A 22,845-nucleotide genomic window follows, 5' to 3' on the forward strand; every position below is an offset into this window, starting at 1 on the left:
TCAGTATCAGTTTTCAGCTCTTTATTTAGAGAATCTTTATGGAGTAGCAGGAAAGTTCTAATAGGAACAGTGTTTTTTTCTTTGTAACAGAAATAGGAAAAGTTGCTGTGCTGTTTAGCAAACAAACTACTTTTAGACTCTTAAACATCAAACCTTTTTGTGGAGCCATAGCTTTGATTTGCTTGGTACAGAACAGTGCTTAAGAGGAGTACCCTATAAGCTGTTTTTAGAGCTACATATGGAGTATCAGAAAACTAAAAACAAGTCTGAAGCAACAGAGTGGAGTCTGGAGAGAGGAAAAATACTGCATCCCCCAGGAATGTTTCTAGAACAGGCTTTCTGAGAAAGATGGCACGTAGGACAGTCTATTGTAAAAGGTATGGTGGTTGCGTTATGAGCATCTCCAATGTAATGGCTTCTGGTGATCATTCTCTTAATTGTCTAAGTGACCTATGGCTTCCACAGACTGCTTGCTATTCCTGCTTCTCTTTCATCTTTAAATTTGTTCCCTTATAATATGCATAAATGGGAGAAAGTCTTAAATATTACACAGTGGGTAGGGATGTGTGAGTGTGTATATGTATGTGTGTGTGTATATATATATATAGCCATATTATATTTCAAATCTGTATTTACCATCTTCCAAAATAATTTTTTTCAGTTCTAAATTAATCTGGCTACATTTTTGTCATGTTCCAGGTCTAGAGGCTGAATGATGAGCAACTCTCTTTTCCAGTGGCTTTATTTAATCCTATGAAAGAAATTAGCAGTGATCTCGTTTTTAACGTAGACTAAATGCATTGCGTGTGACATCTGAAGTATGCATGTTGGACGCTGTTAAAATCAGACCATAAGCAGGGCATCCGTGTGATTGTGTTCGACTAAAACTAGTATGCAAACCATTGAGAAAGACAGTGGAAGGTGTGATGAGCTGTTCTGTTGGTGTCCAACAGGTAGGTTGCTGAAGATCGAGGGTCTGTTAGACTACTAACAACCTAGATAAATCCATTTACTTAGACTTTTTCACTCTGAAGACAGCTATGCATTCCTTTTAGCAAAACATTGGTGAAGTATGCAGCCTGACTCAAGGACTTCAGGTGTGCTCTGAGCCAGGAGCACAAAGGAGAGCGGGTGGACCGAAGACCGCTTCACCCAATAAACCATGTTGCCTTAAGAACACAAGAATGGCCAAGTAATAGCCCATTCTGCTAACCAAATGGATTCTATAAGGAGAATGTCTTCCAGTTCTTGGACAAAGGTTATTTGAGTGTAAAAATGGGTGAATTTTATATCAGATCTCACTGCTGGCCTTGTTTTTGTAGAGATTTCCGTGTCCAGGATTGGTTGCCTGGAGCTCTGATCTTTGAACCTTCTGAAAGCCTTAATTTGTGAAACTGTGAATTATTGTTAGTGGCTACAGGTACAACCTTAACGTTTTTATTTTTTTTACTTGTCGTCTTCCACCATAGGGCACCTACAGGTAAATCTTGTACCTTACTCAAACTGTAGACTTCCATGAATTACGTTTCTAAGCAAAGGTACAAGTAATTGAGTATTTGTATACACTACTTAGTGGCAATCTGAGGCAAATAATTTCTGAATGCACATCAGTGATTTGTTTGCACCTTGGTGTAAGAGCGACAGCCCTTGTCAATTAGTGACTTGACCTGGAAATGGCTTGCCAATGTTCGTATTTCATTGGAAGTTTGGAATTTTGACTTGACTGTGCTGCTGCTATTTGTGTGGGTGGTGGGAAAGTACTTAGGAGTTGTATACACTGTAGAGTTGCTCTGAGGCAGGATCACATTTGTGCATTCTCCCCAGAGATTCTGAATTTTAAGAAACAATGATGTTTTTCTGTAATCAGATTTGCTATCAACATCCAAAGGTGTCTGTGTTACTGCACACATGGATTTTGGTACTGCAATTGTAAACTTCATAGGCTGCTTGTTGAAGGGATGAATGCAGAAAGAAACAAAATGTATGTAATGTTTTTCTGGAATGTTCTCACCCAGCTGCATCTGTGTGCAGATTGTTTTCTCGATATGCTTTTACTTCCTTTCTCTAGCTAAGACGATCAAGCTAGAGGTTGAGAGTTTTTTTCACTTGAAAAACATCTGCATTTCTTATTTGCAAGGGCTTTTACTGTGAGAGCCGATTGTCTGAGACGGTTGTCTGGATACAGTGTGAACGTACAGTGCATTCTCACAAACCGCTGCTTTATGCGGTGCTTTATGATACTGAATATGCAATAGAATGTTATACGAGGAGAAGCTGGGAAAGAGATGGCCTCTCAAAATAAACCATGGATAGAATCCAGAGGCTCTTGTCTCTGAATCGTATCATTGCTCAGGTAGCTAATATCTTTTTTTGTTTTGTGCGTGTGTGTGTTAGATAATTTTGCAGTGCTATCAGGATGGGCTGTGAACGGGAGGTGTTCAGGATCCAGGGAAAAGGACTAGGAAGTGAGCATGTCTGAAACACTGGAAACCATCTTTTCTCTCCTTTCTCCTTTCCCAGTGATGATGCTTTTTTAACACTTACTAGCCTTTCTGTAGCATTAATATTCTCTGTTGTTTCTGTTAGTATTTGGAGGTGCATCAGTACAAGTGTTCTATTTCCATAACGCAGTCATAACTTATAATTTTACATAAGAATTGAGCTTTTCTTTTTTGTGTGTTTAATAATGCTGTGTAAAGAGCGTACTAAGTAGCTGAATGCTTTAATTTCTTTACAGCTAAATGGTTCTTATAAAGGAACTGTATTTCCTTGCATGAAAATACTTAGATTTTTTTTTTTTGGCCAAAACCAATAATGGGTATCGCTTTTCCGCTCTTGAGATCTTCCCATTTGGTATTCTCACCTTACATGTGTATAAGGACACAACAGGGCGTGCATAATAACAAAGTCAAGCTGTGGTTTTGAAATGTGTGGGCTTGCTCTGTCAGTAATGAATTATTTCCTTTTTTTTAAAATTAAATCATACATGAGAGGTCAGCATGAAGGCTGACTTAACGGGAGGGAAACGGTGGCTGCAGCAGAGCATGCAGAAGAGTTTACATGTAGCTGCTGTATCTCATTTAAATGTGCCACAGGTTTCAGGGGGATTTTGTCAAATAAAATGTAATTTTTCACAAAATTGAGCGGGCCGTGACAGTTTTGTGCATCTGTTAATGCAAGATTACATTTAATGTTATAAATCAGAATCCATTGTCCAGCTGTTTTACATACCCTCTGTAACTTGTTTTACTCTGTAATCCAATGGAAACCTTGTCGTTAGAAACTCCGGTTTGAGAAAATAATGCACTTTTTTATACTGATGGGATTTTAAAAACCACGTCCAGTCTTTGGGCCGGTGGTTTGATAGCTGCCTTTCATCTCATTAAATATTCAATATTGGGCCCTTATGGAATCGGAGTACCAGACCAGGTTCAGTTATGTTACAGAAAATAATAAAATGGATCTTTGGTACAAGGCAGGGAGGGAAAAGCATTGCTTATTCAAGTAGGTAAATATTTCTTCTCGATCCTACTCTTACATGTTTTTTCTGCTGTACTAAAAATTTCTGCTAATTCTTGCTATTGTAAACATGCTAATACCACTTTTTGAAAAGATTTCTTAATATATATGGCTTTTACCAATAAGTAGAAAATAAATGAAGGCAAAACCAAGTTCCACTAAAGTATTTGATAGGAACAGATGAGGGAATTGTACGTGAAGAAATCATTAATCTGAAATAACTTATGTTTTAAGCAAAGCATTTTACTTCAGTAGTCTCCACACAATCAGGTATATTTTAAATTTCAGTGTTGTTCTTGCATCTTGATGCCTTTAAAGAGCTTAATCTCTTTTTCTCCATGAAGAATATCATGATGAATACTGACGTGCTAATGCCAAAACAACTTCCTCTACTTACGCTTTCATTTATTGGTAAAATATTTTTATGCAGCTGTGAATTAAAATGAAAATAAATTTTAGAGTGCTGTAGTATATTTGAATAATAGAGGAAAACTTAACAATGCAGGATACTAGGCTACAAAGTTTTGTAAGCCTTTTATAATTCTGTAACAAACAAAATACAGATATAAGGGATATGTAACAATTGTAGCCGTTGTCACATTCCTCTGGATTCAGATTTGTCGGGGGGCTCATGCGTTTCTGATACTGACTTCTTGGATGGATGTGATGTAGGACAGACATACGCTTGAACGGAGTAACTCCATAGTGCTGTGTGTTTCTGTTTCTATGTGTTTTTGTTGTTAGCTGGAGAACAACTGTTTCATTTCAGTTTTGAAAACATAAAAATAAGGAAGTGCATGTTCGTTTTGAGAAAGAAATGGGCAGGTTTTTAGTCGAAAACACATAATATCACAGCATAATATTTAAGATTGTCTTTGACAGAGAACCTGCCACCTTTTACATGTCTTCGTTTAGCCACTAGCAAGATGGAATTATTAATATTCGGCTCACAGATTTGTATCCTAGAGATCTCTTTGCAGTAATTAATTTTGAGGACGCTAATACAGGCTTAAGAAAAAACAAACCCCTGAACGTTATTGGGGTGGAAGTAAGAGTGCCCCACAGCATCACGGGGAAAAGACGTCAGGTATAATTCTCTTTCCAGATGGCACCCCTACAGGTGAGGCAGCAGCCTGTGAAATTACATTCTAAATTACACTACAGATGAGCACAGCACACTGAGCAAAAGGCTTTGGTATAAGTAATAAATGACTTGATTCAATACCGTTGACGGTTTATGTAACTTACGGGAATGCTATAATGAATTGGGGGGCAAGATAGAACTGGGAGAGAGGGGGGAGAACCAGCAATGCCAGAGTGGAAAGGTCAGGGAAAGGACGGTGAGAATTTTACTGTATTTCTGGTGAGAAGGTGTGTCTTCTTGCGGCGGTACTTGCACTTGATGGGTAGACGTTGTAGGTGATGGGCATTTTAGGCAGGAAGAAATAAGTGATGAGCTGATGGTAAAAATCTCACTTTGTAACTTACTGTTGCTGGGACCTAGTCTTAAGATACATCCTAGAGGTCATGTTTAAAATACCGTGAAAGCAGCTTATTTTCAGTTAAAAGCATCTGAAAAGAATTTTTACGAACCAAACATATTCTATTTTTAAAACTGCAAGAATAAGAATGGAAAAAGAAAACCCTCGTTCCATTCTGTGCTTTTGGCTTGCTGTAGGCGTAAAATCATCTCTGCCTGATGCAATTGGAGCTCCTGGCCTTTTCAACTGTTTTGCAAAGCTTACTAAAAATCATATTGCTCACAAAGCAGTAGCCATTCTGGGATTTATTCTAGGGACTTCATAAAAGTTAGGCAGTAAAGTGGAAGAACAGGCGACATTTGGAAGAAAAGTGTCTAGTAGTAGAGCGCTGTCCTGCTTCCAGAAGAAAACGGTTGAGGAAAGGGAACTTTTGTTATCTTCAGACTGTGCTCTTGTTGAATGCAAATGTGTCATGCTTCAAGTTTCTGGTTTTCTAGTTTTGTTTTTAGTTTTGAAGGCTGCAGTGTGGCTGGTGATTTTTCTAAGCAATTCTGAACTTGCAGCATTTTTTGTTCTAAGAGCCTTAAGCAAAATAAACGTCCAAGATGGCATAAACTTGAAGTAAACTTGGTGGTCTTAGCAGTGCAGTTGCCATGCAATGCTACCTTCGGTTGCATGACTTCAAAAATAAATAAATAAATAAATAATAATCCCTATTATTGTACAAATATGGAAGTGTAGGAAGGATGAAGGAAAAACATCTTCTTAGCTTTGCTTTGTTTGGTTACTGCTGACTGAGTGTGTAAGACTGCAGGTCTAAAGTCTGGACTTCCAGTTGTCTTTTTTTTGTTCTTTCCTCCTGGCAATCAGTGTATAAATCAAGCCATGGGGCTAAGCTGTCTTTTTAAGTAAAAAGAGAATTAGGACCCTAAGTGAAAATCCAAAATGTATGCTGTCGTGATTTGTCTTAATTGATTTAACGTCGTAAGAATGTGTATGTGGAGGAAATGTGTTACAGTATTCAGCAAGTAGAAGATCGTACTCAGGCTTGAAAGACAGGAAGGGTGTAAAATCAGAAAATTAATTGGAAAACCAGGGGCTATATATCTCTTAGAAAAACATATAGCAGTATCACATACAATTAGCATTTTATATAAAACATCCAGTTTCAACTGCTTTTGAGTAAATTGCAAGTTTCTATCTCATAAATGTTTAATTAAGGAAATTTTTTTTCTGTTTCAGAAAGTGCCTGACTTGATTAAATTTACAACAAGTTATTCAAAACAGCTAAAGCAGTATAACTAACCTGCTGTAAAATGAATCCCAACACCAAAACCACCTACACAAATCTAGTTCTAACTGTTTTTATCCTGAGAATATTTTAAGTTCAGGTGCTGCTAAATGACGTAGAACATCCAGAGAACCCATGTCTTTGATAAATGATTTATTTCCACCGGTCTTAGCGTTGCCCAGGCTGGTACAGGGCACCATGAAGTTACAACTGTGAAGCAGCAATGATGTGTTCCATTTGATGTTTCTCTGACAATAATTTCAATGTTACTTGCAGTTCTAAGTCAGAAGGGATTTTCTTGGGGGTTTTTTGTATGGTGCCTCAGAGTTATTACTAAAAAAAAAATACAGCTTTTCACTTGGTTTGAGGTGAATTTAATTTCTTTTGATGTTGTAGGACTCTGTTGGCTAATTGTTGGTGTAGATGGATATTTATTGCCTATAGTTAATTAATTTATTAGGTGCTAGATAATTGCAGTTTGGGAAATTAAAGATGATATTTCACGTAACTAAAGTTTTGAAGTGACAATGCTATTGTTGAGAAATTCATTGAGTGCTGGCTCTTACTGAGATGTATGGGCATGTAAAGTTCTTAAACTGATAATGTCTATCAGTAGATTGATTAAATAGGCTACATAAGAAGCATAATGATTTCTAAATTCTTCCCCTTTTCTATAAACAGGGTTATTTTCTTCTTTTTGAGTCAATGCTGGATTCTGTCATCTATGCAAAGGACAAGTACCTGGCAGAGGGAGGCTCAGGTTGGTGTGCTTAATTCTTTTAATAAATTTAGCTCGGGGCGGGGGGGGGGGGAACTAAATGAACTTGGAGACTTAGAATAAGCTATGCATGGATGAGAAAGTTGCCCGTCTAAATGAAGAATGTTCCCATTAGTATGAGCTTCAAGGCATTAATTTACTGTCTGGGTTAATAGAAGAACATTAGATGGGGTATCAAGGTCTCAAGTTAATGGTGGTTTTAAGAATAGAGGGGGTTATTTATTCTTAAGTACAGGCTAAATCTTTCCTCCTTCTTCCCACACATTGTGGGCATTTGTTTTCCCCTCTTGAAGTCCCAATTTCTGCATAACTGTGAACAGAGGAAAAGAAGTTTTATTCTCTAAGATGTGATACTGTTGGAGTAAGCTACTGTGAATTAGAGGAAAAGTGGATAGGATGTTTTCCTGGAGGAGGGAAGTTGTGTGGGGAGGACATAAGTTTCAAACACAAGAAGCCACGTGAAATGACTAATGGATTTACGTTGCTTCAGTTCAGCATATTTATTCTATCCTGGTGGGAATATACCCTTTTTCTTCCTGGCTGGCGGGTAGGGAGATGACGGAACAAAAAGGTTTTATTTTGAAGTAGAGTTCTTTTATCCTTTTAAGTAGCTTAGATAGTGTCATCTTAAGCAGCATTTAAACGTCTGTAAATATTTAGTCCTCATGTGATGCGGTATTCTGCATGTGCTTATTTCTTGTGCTTAATTCCTTTGTCAGTATTGTATTTCATATTGACCTTTTCAATGGTAGTCATCAGTCTGGGGTTTTTTCCCCTTTTGTGCTAACCATGCACATAGTTAGTTTCACTACGCTGACTTAATGATTGGATTAATGACTGTGTAGCAGTGCTCGCTGCAGTGCTTCCCTTTGATTGCAGCGAGCTTTTGTACGCTACAGAGTGCGGCAGAAAAAAGGGGGTTTATGCAGTTGTTCAGCATTTGGTCACAAAGCTGAATATACAAGCGAGAGATTACTGTTCATGTGTTAAAATATTTAGAAGCCGCTTGAACAACATGACAGAATAAGAGCTTTTTTGTTTTCAGTGATATAGAATAGTCCAGTCAGATCTGGAACGCAGTTGTGGTGTACTCTGTATAGAGATACGATGATAATTTTACCTTGCAATATAATTAAATTTAGGGACATTTCCTAAAATTGTAAGGAATCGTTTTATGTTTAGCTACTACTTCCAAAGCCTTCTGAAAAGGGCCAGAAATTTTTGACCTCTATTGAAACTGCAACAGTATCTTGTTCTCTAGGCTCTACTTGTATTGTTGGGAAGTTTGGTAGTGGCTTGTGCCTCCCCAGGTTTCCTTTGAGAGACAGGGTATGCTGGTTCTGCAGTGCACTTACCCTTTGTGGTCTCCGAATGATCTCGGGCCGTTATTTGACTCTTCACAGAGCGTGCGGTATTGGGCAGTCGCCGATTAGTACGGCCAGGTTTTAAATGGAACGCCGTTTCCTTATGATGCTAACAATGGCTGCTCTTCTGCCAGCTTGTAGAGCAGGTAAATGGCTGTGCCTGCGATTCGTGCCACTTCTGTAGTGTGGATGAACAGCGGCAGAACTGTGGGCACGTCCAAATTCAGATGAGCCACAACTGAGAGCTCACTCTGAGGTGAAGTCTTAACAGAGAAACTCCTCAATCTGCCGTAAAGCTTAATTTTGTCTCAAGCCACTTTGTGCTATTGAGCCCAAGATCATTATTCCAGGGACCGTTTGAAAGCCGAGAAAAGCAATGGAAGCAGCTGCGATTTGATCAAATCTTTCAGTGATCGAGCTGGGAATAGAATCGAAATTTCTAGATTTGTGTTCAGTCAGTCATATCGTCGTTACTTCAATTTAGCCTATTGGCATGCTGAAGTGGATTATGCCAAACTGTCTGGGGTAATGTGTACAGTACATAATAGCTTTATTCAGGAACATAAAATTCTTGCTGCCCTGGACCCATCTGTTTGTTACTTGCTTGAGTATAGATTTTTGCATACACTTGAGCGCAGCGCACGTTGACGGGTGACATAGCTAAGGAAGGCATCATTCGAAACATAATACTGTTTGCTTGTTCATGTCAAACTGATGATGGTATTCCCTTGAAATTATTTCCGTATATCTGGAGGACTGCTGCCTTACCCTTCGGCGTCCTGAAGTTCGTGAGGCATTGGTAAGGGATAAAGGATTTCCCATCGTATTCCATTCAGCACGTGAGCTGTTACTGGTGACAGATGACTTCTGGGCACTGAGTCGAGAAGGACACAGATGGTCAAAACGATGAATCTGTGAGAGCACTGAGGAGTATGTGCATTTGTCCAATCAGCATTTTGTTCGTTTCACCTGTGAGAAGGAAGAATTATTAAATTATAGGCTTAATCAGAAAAAAATGACAAGTCTGTCAGGATTGCACAGGAAAGTGTTACAGGGTTGCAGAAAGAGCAGAGGATTTCCAGGGATTATCGAGGAGAATGGGTGAAACAGCAAATGCAATTTTAAGCAGATGCTTTTAAGCGCTTGCAAAACTCTACCATGTTTAGATGGTTTAGGCTGATATTTAGATAACATGCTTGCATTTGCAGTCAAACTTCAGTATAGCATATGCTTCTGGACACGGGTGGGTTTGTAAATTTGGAAGTAAATGCATTACCGTGCCTGTGCCCTGTTGGTGGAACACAGATTTCTTTTTGTGAAGTCTGAACAGACATTGTGTACTTTTTTTATTTGCTATTGATAGGCTAAACTAAAAACACGGGTTAGATTAGAGCGTTAGCGTTTACTTTTTTACTTGTTCTTAACCTCTTTGTGTAATCGATCATGAGTTCCACTGCTGATTTAAGGATTTGCTGTGTGGACGAAGAGATTTAATAAAAACTGATTATGGTCCCACTCAAATATTTCATGCTTGATATACACGGTAAACTTTTTCCTGTTAACAGAATGTCCCAGAAACATGAGCTAGTCCAAGGAAAGAAGATAATAAAGTAATTAATCACTTTTTGCAGTGGTTTTCATTTTCAGCGTTTCTAGCGCACTCCTGTAAGTGTATTCTACAACTAGGGACTTTCAGTCTCTTTTCACCCCTCTTCTCGCCATACCCCTTGCGTCCTATGGAAAGCATTTCCCTGGAAAATACTCCCTCAAAGGCTGTAGTCACGTGCTCTTATTGTCTGTTTCACACTGTCTTTTAATTTTTGGAGTGTCGGTGGTGGCTCCTTAAGGTTTGAAGTGTTGGGAGGTAATGCCAAATATAATGCAGTCATCACGCTAGTAAACAGCAATATGAAAGCTTCGAGAAGTTGAAATCCCTTCATGATGGCTGCAGAAACTGCTTGCAAATACTCCTACCACCGGACGTTGATTTTTTCTGCGTGTGAGACAGTTGTCAAGCGTGCTGCAACCAAATGATTGGTTTCAGGCAAGACGGTTTGAAAACTTTCCTGTTTTGGTTCTCATCAAACTGCCTTGTTACTGCTGAGTTAATTGTAGCCTGTTCCTGGAGAAGCCTTCTGCTTTGAGGTCCTTATCTGCAAAGTAGGGATGGTGGTAGCTTACCGATGGGATTCCAGTTTAAGCTTACTGATATTTATTTATTGATACTGTTTTAAAGAGTCAGAAAGTGAGAAAAATGACAGTGTATTTTGTATGAACTAGTCATTCCAAAGATAGAGGTGATTGCTTACTTTAATGTCTTCATATGAAAAAAAAAAAAAAGGCTTCTTTAGAGAAGACTCTTTTTTATCATTAATATGTATAAAATTATTTCCTTTAGGCTAAATCTACTCTCACTGTATAAAAGGTCTAATTTCAATTTGCTGTTTCTGTCTTCAGTATTTTGCAAAGCAAAAAATACTGCTTTTCTGACTTACCATGCTATAGCGATGATTTCTCCATGCTCATTTTGATAAGCTACAATTTCAAGCAGAGCTGAGGACAAAATTAATTTTACAGTTCACCAGATTTTAGGGAGGAAGAGAGAAACTTAGCTTCAGTTTTCTTAACGCTGCCACGTTCATGTATCAATAAAAAATAAAACAAGGTGATTATTAGGAGGCATTTTGCTTTGAAAGCCAGATCAGGAATTAATTCAACGTATGTGGCTTTAAGGGCTTTAAAACTCTTCAAACCAAACCATGCAAATTTCTTTGTGGAAAGAAACCTAGCTAAGTATAAATTGAGCTTCTCTTACTATTTGATAGTGCTATAGACAGCCGTGTTGATAGCAGCCGTTCTTTGTGTCTTTTCCAGGCAGTAGTGGAGAGGGATTGCCAAGAGCTCGACTGGCTTTGCTGTAGGCAGCTGTTAAAAAAGCAAATGTCAGTCTTGCGCTGTTATTTGGAAAAGCTGTAAATAAGTATGTGTTCTGAAGATATTCTTGGGAGAAAGGAGAGGACAAATGTGAAGAGAGTAAGAATGATAGCTGTCATCCCAAAACTGGGGGAGAATCGATGAGGATGTTCTTTTCTGTCTGTTGGGTCGCTTCCATACTCTGCAGGTGCAGGCAGAAGAGTGGTTGTTCTTTTCCAGTACCCAGACATATTGTTTTAGGCTGTAAGGCAAGTACCAGCCAGAGCTGATGAAAAACAGGAATAAAACTGTTGGGTAAGAATATTTGCTCTTTTCTGGAAATAAGGTCTTTTCACTGTGATTTTTTGTTATTGCAAAGCCATCACCTGAATTTTCCTTTGAGTGTCTGTCTACAGTTATTAAATAATGTTTTAGGGCAGTCTCTGTATAGAAGCCAGAATAGGATGTTCCAAATTGTTTTCTTCAGATACCAAGTTTCCAATTGTTTCCTGGCAGTGGGATTCAACTACAGAGATACTTTGTCACGAGCAGGAAATGCTGTTACCAGAGCAGTGTTGGGGAAATTAAGTTCCAATGTCTCGTCTCTTCTCTGGACAAATGGGACTCCAGAAAATAAAGTAGCAGAAAAAGTGTCTTGTCCAAGAGCTGAAAAAAGTTCTTTCAAGATATTGATCACTTCAAGAGAAAAGAAAAAGTCCTCTTTATGCATGTCTAAAATAAAATTTCACGAATCTGTTTCTCTTGTTACAGTTTATCCTGACATTTGCACCATTAGTTTAGTAGCTGTGGGGGATATGAATAAATATGTGGACAAGCTGCTTTTCTGGGAAGATGTATATGGCTTTGACATGTCTTGCATGAAGAAGGCTGTAATTCCAGAAGCTGTTGTGGAGGTGCTGGATCCGAACACACTGATATCTACAGCCGTTGTCATTAAGGTACCATACTAGAGCCGCCTTAAATTTTCGGCATCTTTGGAATTATACAAATGCAGTAACTTTCCTGGTGTTAAGACTGTAAGACTTCCTAGGAAGAAAAAAAAAAGCAATTAATACAAGTTTGAGCTCTTAATAAAGTAATTTTCCCATGTTTAGATTAGTCTGTTGTACATTTTCTTCTATACAAACCCACGTTTACTTGCATTTTAGTAAGTTACAAGTTGCATAACTGAAATTGAAGCTATACCCCAAAAAAGTAGAAAATAGAGTCTTTTCTTCTATTGTCCTTCCCTCTTCACCTCGGTCAGTGTACTGAGTTGCAGGGAGGCTTTCTTATCTATTTCTGTGTCAAGCTAGCTGGCTTTAAAGATCTTTCATTGGAAGAACATTCACTATCACCACTCATAGCTTCATCCAGCAGAATGACCATGTCTGAAAAGGCAACAATATTTTCTGTAGTACTCACTGAATTAATTTTATGCTTACTTTTCTGTGTTGTCTTTTTAAACGTCAGCTTTGTGATGAGAACTAGCAGCAAAGTTTGTAGTGATTCATAGGAGAGAATACCTATGTGATGAGATATAATTCCGGAACACTGACTAGTTTGAAATTCCGACGAACTTTGTGTTGACTAAGAACTTGAACAGTTCAGATCAAATTGAGAGAAAGACTGTTATAAACCAAGATAGTTTTTTGTCACAATGGTATTGTAACTATTGTTCATATGGTTACTTTTCTAGTGTAAAATGCTTAAGGCAGTAACATTACTGCCCATCAGTGGGAATTGCCTGTTTAGTAAATAGGTAATCTCTATTTAAATGCATTCCTATCTTATTTTGTATATATAAGAAAATGGGTTTACATAATTCATCCCTGAATTTGACACCGTTACTGAGGGTAGTTCCAGGCTCTTCCAGCATAGAAACTACTTGCTGTGGTCAGTTGTCATCCTGCCCACAAAAGCAGTGACAGGTGAGGTGCTATTTTGTGGTAAGTATATCCTGATGCAAGTTATTGCTTAAGCTTTTCTTGTTTATATTTTTATTGCAGAGAAGATTAAAAAGTATTAAGCTTTTTTAAATCAGGTATTCCAACGTAAGAAGAGCTGAGAATGGTATGTCTGTAACTTGAGTAACTACTTGGACTTTCTTGTGCATCTCTACATCCTTTTTCCCCTTTTTTTGTTTACTTCAGGATTCTTTATTCATAGATAAAGTTGTCATTACAGATATGTCTTACATTTTATCCTCTGAGCTTGTTGACTAGACTCCTTCTAGAATCAGTGAAATAAAATTCCTAAGGACATCTATGATAAGTTGTGTGACCTGAGGCTTACAAGTGTCTGTTTTCCTTGAGTGTAAGGAGAGAGTAGAGCCATCAGCTCAGTTGTTGAAATATACTTTGTAGACCTGTCATTATAGTGACACTGTTAGTGAATAAGCACGTCCTGATTCAAGCGGAAGTGTAGTTGAATACTTCTTGCCAATAGGTCAAGTTTGAGATACAAAAAAATGAAGAACACATCACGCGCTCTAAATTAGCAGCTGCGTGGATAAGTTGAGCTCTGTTGGTTTGTTAGGCAAACAAATAAAGTAAAACAACATCTGGAGAGTGTTGATAACTAACTACAGTTAAATTGTCCTAATGCGTTCTATAAGGTGCTGTCATATGGGAAGCAAAATGCTTTACTGTTAATAGTACATATGCCTTTCTAATATATACAGTCATGAGCAGTCACTGTCCAGCTCAGGTGTCTGTGCTTAGCAAAGTTTGTCATCGTGCAGCATTTTGCATAAGTGTTACGCTCAATGGTTTTATAGTGATTTGTTCTCACTAGCAATCACGGTTTTAAAAATAACCTAAAGTCAATGCATGAGCTTGTTTGCTGGAGTTAAAGTACAAAGTAGTGAAATTAATGAGTTGAGCAGCAGTGGCATTATAAGTAAATTGTTTTAATCAATAGCCATTCCACAGAACAAATGGATTATATTTTTGAGGCAAAGCTTAAAAATGTTCCAATTTATCATATGCTTATTACAGAAGATATTTTAGTGTGTTTGCACAGATTTGCTGCTGCTTGTTTTGAATAGTTTGTGATGCAACTTTTCAGGAAGCAAAACATACCCTAAAGAAAGGCAAGGCAGCATGGAGAAATATTGATTAATAACATATATGACACTTAACTTCAGCGGTATATGATGTTCTTGGATAAAGCACTTTAACTGAGTATGTAAACTAAAGAACTTCATACAGTGAAAGAATGTGATGGAATTTTTATTAACAACTGAAAACTGAAGCTTAATGGTCTTTAGTAACTCTGATTTTATAAATATAAAGAGAGAGAGATATATAAAAAAATAAAAAAAAATGCAGGTTGCAGTTTGATTTGACAGTGTTATCGTCACCTGAAGTGTAATGCAGAATCTTACAGCTGAAATGACTTGAGAAATTGTGGCCCTATAAGCTAATTGCTGCTGAGGATGTCTGCACGGATGCCTGTGAAAGCTACGTACTCTCAACAACAGGCAGCTGTCATCAAGAAAGTTACCTAAGCGACTCGCTTGAATGGAGTGATATATCTACTTCCACACCGCTACTAGTCAAAGTGTCTGTTTACTGTGACGTTTGGGGAGGAAGTTTAGGTTTTCGGTGTTTTGCCAGTCTGCAGATAGGATTAGGTGGTTTTTAAGTTTCTTCCCGTTTTTGGAGAGCTGAATTACTGTTGCTCTAGAAAAGTTGTCTTTTTATGGGAGCAACTGAACACCCTTCATCCCAAGAAAGTTCTCAATTTAAATACAACGCCGTCACTGATGAATTGTGTTATTCCTTTTGACAGCATATCAACTGTAATACTGCATCCACTCCAGACTTAGAATTCTCTTCAGATTTCACCCTGCCCATTACAAAGAGCACAAAGTGTACGGTAAGACAATTTTAGTTTCTTCATATACGGTCAGTATGACATTGGACTGATAGTGTATTAATTAAGCTTCATTTATCATCAGTCCCTGCCTTGAAACATTCATTTCTGCATGACAGATGTGTAAAATGAGCCCTGTTTGTAGAGAGATGGATATAAAACTCCAGTAAAAGTGTTATGGTATAATACAGGTAGGTGAGGAAGTGGAAAGACAAGGAGCCTCAGCATTTGGGTGGTTCTGGTTTTGTTCTCTAGCCCATTTTCTGAGATCAGAGTTTTCTGTTCAGACATGTTGTTACCACTGTGCTCAAGAATGACACAGTCGCTATTCTCAAAAGAACTTCTCTGAGTTTAGTAAGAAGAGCGAAAACCAAAATAGATACTGGAAAAGTAGGCTATAGCTCATGTCATAAACGTATAGCAGCTTAGATGAAAGCAATGCATTGTATTTTTAAATGCTAAATGATAAGCAAAGGCAGGATGACCTAATTTTTACAGATTTTATGATTGCCATAATATGCTTTTATATTTAGCGTTAATTATAAATGCTTTCTACCAATTTATTAAAATATCCTCGTCAAATTTGACCCAAGGTTGTATTAGGCTCTGAAATCTGTAGTAAAAACTAACATTTTTTGTAATGAGCGTATTGTGATACTTCTCCTGGGAGTTTCATACTCAGCTTTAAGTAAATCACAGCACCTCACCAGTCCAAAGGAGTAACTGGTAGCTAGTTTTTAATATGTTGTGATAAGTCTGCTCCAACTGATTCACTTGGCTTTTGCGTGTGCAGATGAAGAAGAGACGCAGGCTTCCTCTGATGCAGAGAGTATGTTGCTGTATAATGTAAACGCTTAAGCTGATGACAGTCTCTTGGATACCTATGTCAAGCAATGTAATACCTGGTTTTGGATGGATCTGCATGTTTGTTCATGCTGCTGCATTTGCCACCGCTTTTGCTGTAGAACAGGATACTTAAGAATTTGTTGGTGTTCTAAACTGAAGTTTTCCAGTGTGTATACTTTAATGCATTGTTACTAGTGGGAGTTAGTAGCTATGTACCAGTACTTCATAATGATTTGTCAGTTATCACCAAGTTAAGACACAGTAACCTGTTGGTTTTTATTAAGTGGAAATCTTCATTATTTTATTGTGCATTCGCCAAAAAAAAAAAAAAATCTCTTTTTTTAATTGTCGTAGAATAATTCTAGTTGCCTCAGGGCAGGGTCAGCTTTGATTTCAGACCAAGCTCCAGTGCAGCCCTTGGCTAATTTTCTTCATGTGGCCACTTTTGAATAACTGATTAATTAAACAGAAATCTTTACAAAATCTTGGCGATCTTTTTGACGTTTGTGTAGAGTAAAATAGTTTATTAGGTAAACATCATTTTCCCTAGCACTAGACTTTGACGATAGCTTCATTTCTGTTCTATGATTCTGTGGTATCATTGACTTATAAATCAAGATGTACACCTGCATTTTATGACTTCCAGGGAGAAGGGGAGAGAAATGGGGGAAGAGCAGCGTTTCTGAAATTCTGCAGTGAATGCAGGTTCTAAAAAATGATCAGAACTCTGTAAAGTATTTTGCACTTCATCATTTAGGTTTATTGACACTTTGAGTGAAATTTCCACTCTTTCTATGATGGATTGTAGAAGTTTAGTTGGGGGTTGACAGTTCATCCATCATATCAGGCTGCCTAACCTTGCAGTAAATGAACAATAAAAGTCCATTATTTATATTGAGAATTTTTGAGGAGATGCTTTAAGATTGCAATTTGTCCTTTGAAAATAACATCTGATGTTCTTCTTGTTTGCATCTGTGTTTTGTTGTTCTACCGGCTTTTCGGTTTTTGCACAAAAAGAGGAAGCTGCTTATTAAATTTCCCAAAATTCTGGCTTTTTGTACTTGGCTGTTCTGGTTTTTGCATTTTTAAAATATTAATATTTTTAAATATTTTTGCTTAATTTACCAAAAAAAAAATCACAAAAAATAACAATTTGGAAATCCATCCTTATATGCTTGCATATATTGGGGTTTTTTTAGCTCACAACCTAGTGTTCATTTCAAAGCAGCCTTTTCTCAGCCCTTTCTGTGCCATCAAAGTGTGAAAACAGATTCGGTTGTCTTATTCCTAGTGCCACCAGCAGCAGCAAAGCTAACTTCACACCGCTGTTACCATCAGAACTTCAAGCCTCTGGAAGCGGTCTGCCTTTAAAAACCACACAAGCGGAAAGCTTAGGTGCATGGTCCCAAGTTAGTTGTTTTGTGGATCCTGTTGCAGCTCAACTACTAGTTTGCACTGTGTCACGGGGTTGTGGGTTTCCATGCTGCTCCTTTCCAAGGCACTGCGTGGCTGCAGAGGAGTGTCGGGTAGACGTTCTTATGTGGAAATGTGTCAGCAGCATGGAATGCATTGTTGTTACTACTGAATTGTGGTTTTGCAGAAGCGTAGCACTGATGGGAAGTGACGTAGCGAGTACTCGGAGCAAGGAGTGATGGCCTTGCCCGGGAGGAGTATGCAGCATCATGTTAATCGTTGAAGAGCTAAACTTTCAGCTGGCAACTCTGGAGGCATGAGCCACATTGGGGTCTGCGGCTTCCTCCAATCAACCTGTTTGCATGTCTGTGGTAACAGAACAGTAGGGAATAAAAGCTGTCAGGAATCAGAGCCGTACTGCCATCTTTTTACCAACTCATTACCACGTTTGCTTTGATTATGACTTGGAACACCCCCAGGACCTCTCAGACAGGAGAGACTGCACTTCTCATTTCTGTGGCAAGATGTTTAATACCTCTAAAATCTGACCTTAGTTTTTCCTCAGTCTCTTTTTTTCCTTTAGTAGATACTGTTTGAAATTGTGTTTATTTTCAGTCTCAGCAGAGAAGTTGACCTCTTCTTGATTTCCCCATTATTTCTGTTCTTGTGAATTGTTTCTGCAGGAAAGCTTTGCTTAGGAGACAGTTAGGAACAGAGCTTTTTTCCTGGTTTTTGGCTGGAGGGAGTACAGGAAGATTATTCTCTCAAGCCTAATGCTAACCTTTGGGACTTGCCACCCGCCCACCTCTTTCTCATCCTTTGATTTTATTTTTTCCCCTATATTTTCCTTTGTCACTTTTTAGTACAAACCTTTTCCTTCCTGAAAACTGATAATGTAAGTGCTGAAATAGATACTTCTATTCTTTCTGGATATTACCACTGTTCTTGCTCTCAGAAGGCCTTGTTGCTGATCTCGTGGCTAATTATCTGCTTGGATGATAGTGCCACTTAATTGTGCCAGGGCTTATTTGAAAACCATGCAGTTCAGTAGGGAATAGGTGAACTCTTTTCTGTTTGTAAATAAATGGACCAAGTCAGGACGTAAATGCCCAGACGTGGTGATGAACTGATGAGAAATAGAAAAGCTATGCCATTCCCAAAACCTAAGAGCATAGTATTAATGAAAACATACCTGACTCTAGTCTGTCCTTCCACGTGTAAATTATTTTAAATTTCTCTTACACTTTAGTATAACACAAAAAAACCCAAAAACAGCCTAGCAGAGTGTTAAGTCATGCTCATAACAAATCAGCATGATGTCTTTCTGTAGGTGCATCTTAAGGGTGTTGCAGATGATCCTGTAATGCATCTTATATGCAATATATGCACATTATATCCTTAAAAAAGCTTCATGCTTTAAATAAGTTTTTCTTCTAGGTGTTCAAGCAATTAGATAAGTCTTCAAGAAAAAAAAAGTCTTAATAAATCTGAGAAATATGGCAAGATTGAGCAAAAACATGTTAAATGTGGTGCTTAGTTTTTCAGAAGCTTTTTGGAGGTGGAGGGGAAGTCAAGGCTTTTCTCAGAGCACGTATTATTTCTGTTGATTTTTCTTTTTTCCTCCTGTGGTTTACCACCAAGTAGTATCTTTTAGGATTAAGTTTCTTTATCATTATTTTAGCTTTCACAGATTGAAGATTTTCAAAGCACAAAACGGTTGCATGGAATCATTATATGAAATAGTTTCAAAGCACTTTCAGTGCAAGTTGACTTCATTTCAGTCTTACAAAGATAATGGCCAAAAATAAATTTAATTAGCCTGCAAAAGTGCATTTTCCTGGTAAAGAGCTAGGGTTTGTCACTGCTGATTTTAATGAGACATCTGGCTAATATCAGTTAGTAGATGCTGCTAGGAAAATATTCCATTAATTGTATTTTAAGTTGATCACTGTGTGAGCTTTTGAGATAAAATATAATGGTGATTACCCTCAGCGTAGGAATCAATTGACAAACTTTCTCTTTTGTTTGCGAGCATTTCCCCCTGTGAGTCCATCAAGGTTGGTCTTTCCTGGCTGAATAACAATATCCCCTGGGAGGAAAATGGCAGTATCTCTTCATTGCTCCCAAGAGATCTTGTCAAAGAGCAGGGGATGTGTATAAAAAGTGGGAGGGAGGAAGGGGGTGAAAGAAGGATAATGAACCAGAGGACGTGACTGATGTATTAAAACCTTTAGGAGGAAAAAAGAAGTTGAGTTGCCTGGAGAAAATTGTTTTGATGGAGGAAAATCTTTGCTTGTTAAAATCTTCTTACGTGTTAGACAGTTTCATTTCTTAATGTCCAGTCTTCCACATGCAAGTCAACAATAAGTACTAGCATGTAAGTCTTTAATTCCAACCTTAGGGGAGAAGCTCCTTTTTTTCTTTTTTTCTTTTTTTTTTTTTTTAAAAACTAGAAGTTGGAAATCTGGCTTTGGGTACCACAGTTAAACACACCTTGAAAGCCCAATTTCTGTTTAAAGGAAAGACTACTCTATCATGTTATGAAGCAGAATTTGTCCTTCTGATTTATTTAGTTATTGGTAGCCTCCTCTGCAGCGATCTCCAGATTCTTAGTCTTTTTAAAACACAGAATTGTTGAGGTTTAATAGCCAGGGGTTTCTTTTCCCTGTGATAAAAATGCAGCAACTCTGCCGCATGGATGACAAACATTCCATCTCCATGCTTGGATAAACTCCATCAAAAGCACATTATCTCCCACTTCTGTGGCCAGCTGTCTAATTGTATTTGTTGTAGCCACTCACTGTTGGAACATGATACTGGTGAAGAGCAAGAATGATAAATTACTCACTGTAGGTGATAGCGATGATGATAATTTTTAAATTCCTTGTTCCTAAGTGAATTGGTAAGGTTGCCTTTACGAGTTCTCATAAGGAGTCGAGCAGTCTCATTTGTTTTATCCTGTTAAAAATCTGCGTGTACAGCCAGCCATTTTCTTTAGCAAAAAGCCTTAGTATTCAGATATACTTGAATTAAAATTTATACTCCCCTTCCCATTGCAGCTAAGGGCTCTAAGTGGTAGAGTATAAATAAAATGTACTAATATTCATCTATTGCATATATTAAAGCTTTTTGTGATCTTAATATATTTGGTACATGTTACATGAATAAAGGGAGAAAAGGCTCAAAATATTTATCTGGGAGGGAAGAAAAATATGTTGAAGACAAGTGAATCTTACTGGGAGGGCGTGCTTCATGTACAGGTTTTTCGTATGTTTGCATGAGCACCTTGGAAACCCTCAGTGACGGATGAGGACCTTAAGGTGCTTTACACGAACTTTTCATCAAAACCTGGGTTTGAAAAATCAGCTAGAAGTTGGTGGCTGCTCTTGTAACTTCAGGAATATTTTATTCTTCGTTGAGTGAACTCTTTGTTGACCTTTATAGGATGATGCTTTGCAGTCTCAGTTACGTCCATCTATTCCTAAATATTTCCTTAGTTCTTTATTTAACCTTCTTAGTTCCCTGGGTAAATATGGAGACTTTGTTCTGAGCTTGGTGTTTTTGTCCTCATAGCTCTGCTTTTTCTCCTGCCAATTTATTTGAGAACAGGAAGAATAATATTTCTGCTCTGTTTCCTAACATTTAACATCCTTTGAGGCTAGAGCATGTGTCAGGTTAGAGTTGCAGTTATTTATTACCAGTTTAAAGTCATTATTTTTGTTTTCCTCTTTCATGGTATTCAAGAGACTGGCACTTGAAAGATTCTTCCAGAGAAGGCTCAAGTTCTTGCTGATTAGTCGTTGGTGAAATTGTAAATGAGCTGTCAAAGGTGGAGCAAAAAGATGAGGAAAACTGCAACGGGAGAAATAACTGTTATCGTTATGCTTAAAAACCAAACCAAACAACAAAACCCACAGGGCAGTAGTTGTAAAACATCATCTAGAATTTATGGGAGCATTATTTGCTTGTTCCTTTTCTTTAGTTTGACTTCTTGTAAAAAAGATGCCACCTTTAGTAAAAATCTGCCCAGCCCCATACTCCATTTTAATATGTTTGTGTCTGTGATTGCTTCCTACTATGCCACTTGTAAGTGATTTTTTTTCCTTATTTTGCTTCTTAGCCGCATGTGTTAAATTTTACAGGAAGGGAGGACTTAATCTTCCTTCAAGGTATAAACATTGGAAGTGTCTTCCTTTGTAGTATTGCATATTTAATAGAAGTTTCTCGTTGGCTGTTACAGCTACTGCAATTTGTGGTAGTGTTCAAAAGTGAAATGACAGGAAAATGTTTTGAACTTACTTAACTTTTACAGAATTATTTCACTGAAATGTACTTAAATATAAAAGATATGTATTGTGCATTTCAGCATAAACCCACCACCAAGTAATGAATTAAAAAAACAAGTTAAGATGTAAGGGAAGATATAAATTCCTACAAAGAAGATAATAACCATAAGCACAATTTTTTAGCTAGTTTTGTATTATCAGGTATTTCAACTTTGATTTGTGTAGGGGTTTTTTTAGATTTGAGAGAACTTGGTTTTAAATATACAGGACTAGTGATTGTAGATAAAATTGTGGAAAGCATCATCTGCATGTACTTCTACCTTTTTTTTTTTTTATTTTCCAAGACATTAACGTGGGGTACCGGATCATTTCTGTAGTGGTGCAAGGCTTACACTAATATACCTTAAGGGGGTGATGGAGGTTGTTCTGGTTTAGGGATATTTTAGCACTTGCGTTTGGGGACTGTTGAAATAGGCTTCTGTAATGCAGTCAGAGATTATAGGTTATTACCGCTTGTAACTGCAGTTTCTTTTCAGCCTGAACTTGATCCCCCAAAAATGCTAATCTGGGGATGTTTTCCTCAGGGTCGCATGTAGGGTGTTTCTGTTACTTCTTGCTACCAAGTGTATAGATAATTGCATCCATCTTAGCCACGGTATGTCTGGAGCTTTTAGCTTTCTGGTTCAAAAAGTAGCTCGACTGTCTCATTTTCTGTGGAAGCCTGTTTTTTTCCCTCAGTTCTTAATGTATTTTTGTTGTCAACAACCTTGTTTTCCTTTCTCCAGTAATCATATCCTAGGTCTTATTTGTAAGCATATCAACAGTATTGACCTGATGATTGAAAAATATTTTTATGGCTTAGCAGATCTCTGACTAATGTCCAGAAAAGATTGTGCATCAAGAAAGGTAGTCTGATGGGTCAATAACTTAGTCAAAACCTTCTCAGTATTTACTCAAAAAGGCGTATTAGAGACAAGGCTGTAATTCACTTGGGAATGAGATTCTCAGTATTGAGTGATAAGACTTTACTTAAAGGATGGAAGAGTCACGATTTCGACATGTGGTACTCATTTGT

General features: G+C 37.7%; 1 protein-coding gene across 3 annotated transcripts in view; it reads left to right on the forward strand.

Annotated features, from left to right (window-relative positions):
• Positions 1–22,845, forward strand: part of PRMT3 (protein arginine methyltransferase 3) — a 59,815-nt gene that overhangs the window by 23,966 nt on the left and 13,004 nt on the right. For all 3 annotated transcript variants that reach the window (XM_054827642.1, XM_054827643.1, XM_054827644.1), the window contains exons 11-13: positions 6,973–7,051; positions 12,118–12,305; positions 15,142–15,228. In XM_054827642.1, coding sequence (XP_054683617.1) covers positions 6,973–7,051; positions 12,118–12,305; positions 15,142–15,228 — 354 coding nt within the window. The remainder of the gene's footprint in view (positions 1–6,972; positions 7,052–12,117; positions 12,306–15,141; positions 15,229–22,845) is intronic.

This window comes from Grus americana, chromosome 5, assembly GCF_028858705.1.
Source record: "Grus americana isolate bGruAme1 chromosome 5, bGruAme1.mat, whole genome shotgun sequence".
In the NCBI taxonomy this organism is placed as follows: Eukaryota; Metazoa; Chordata; class Aves; order Gruiformes; family Gruidae; genus Grus; species Grus americana.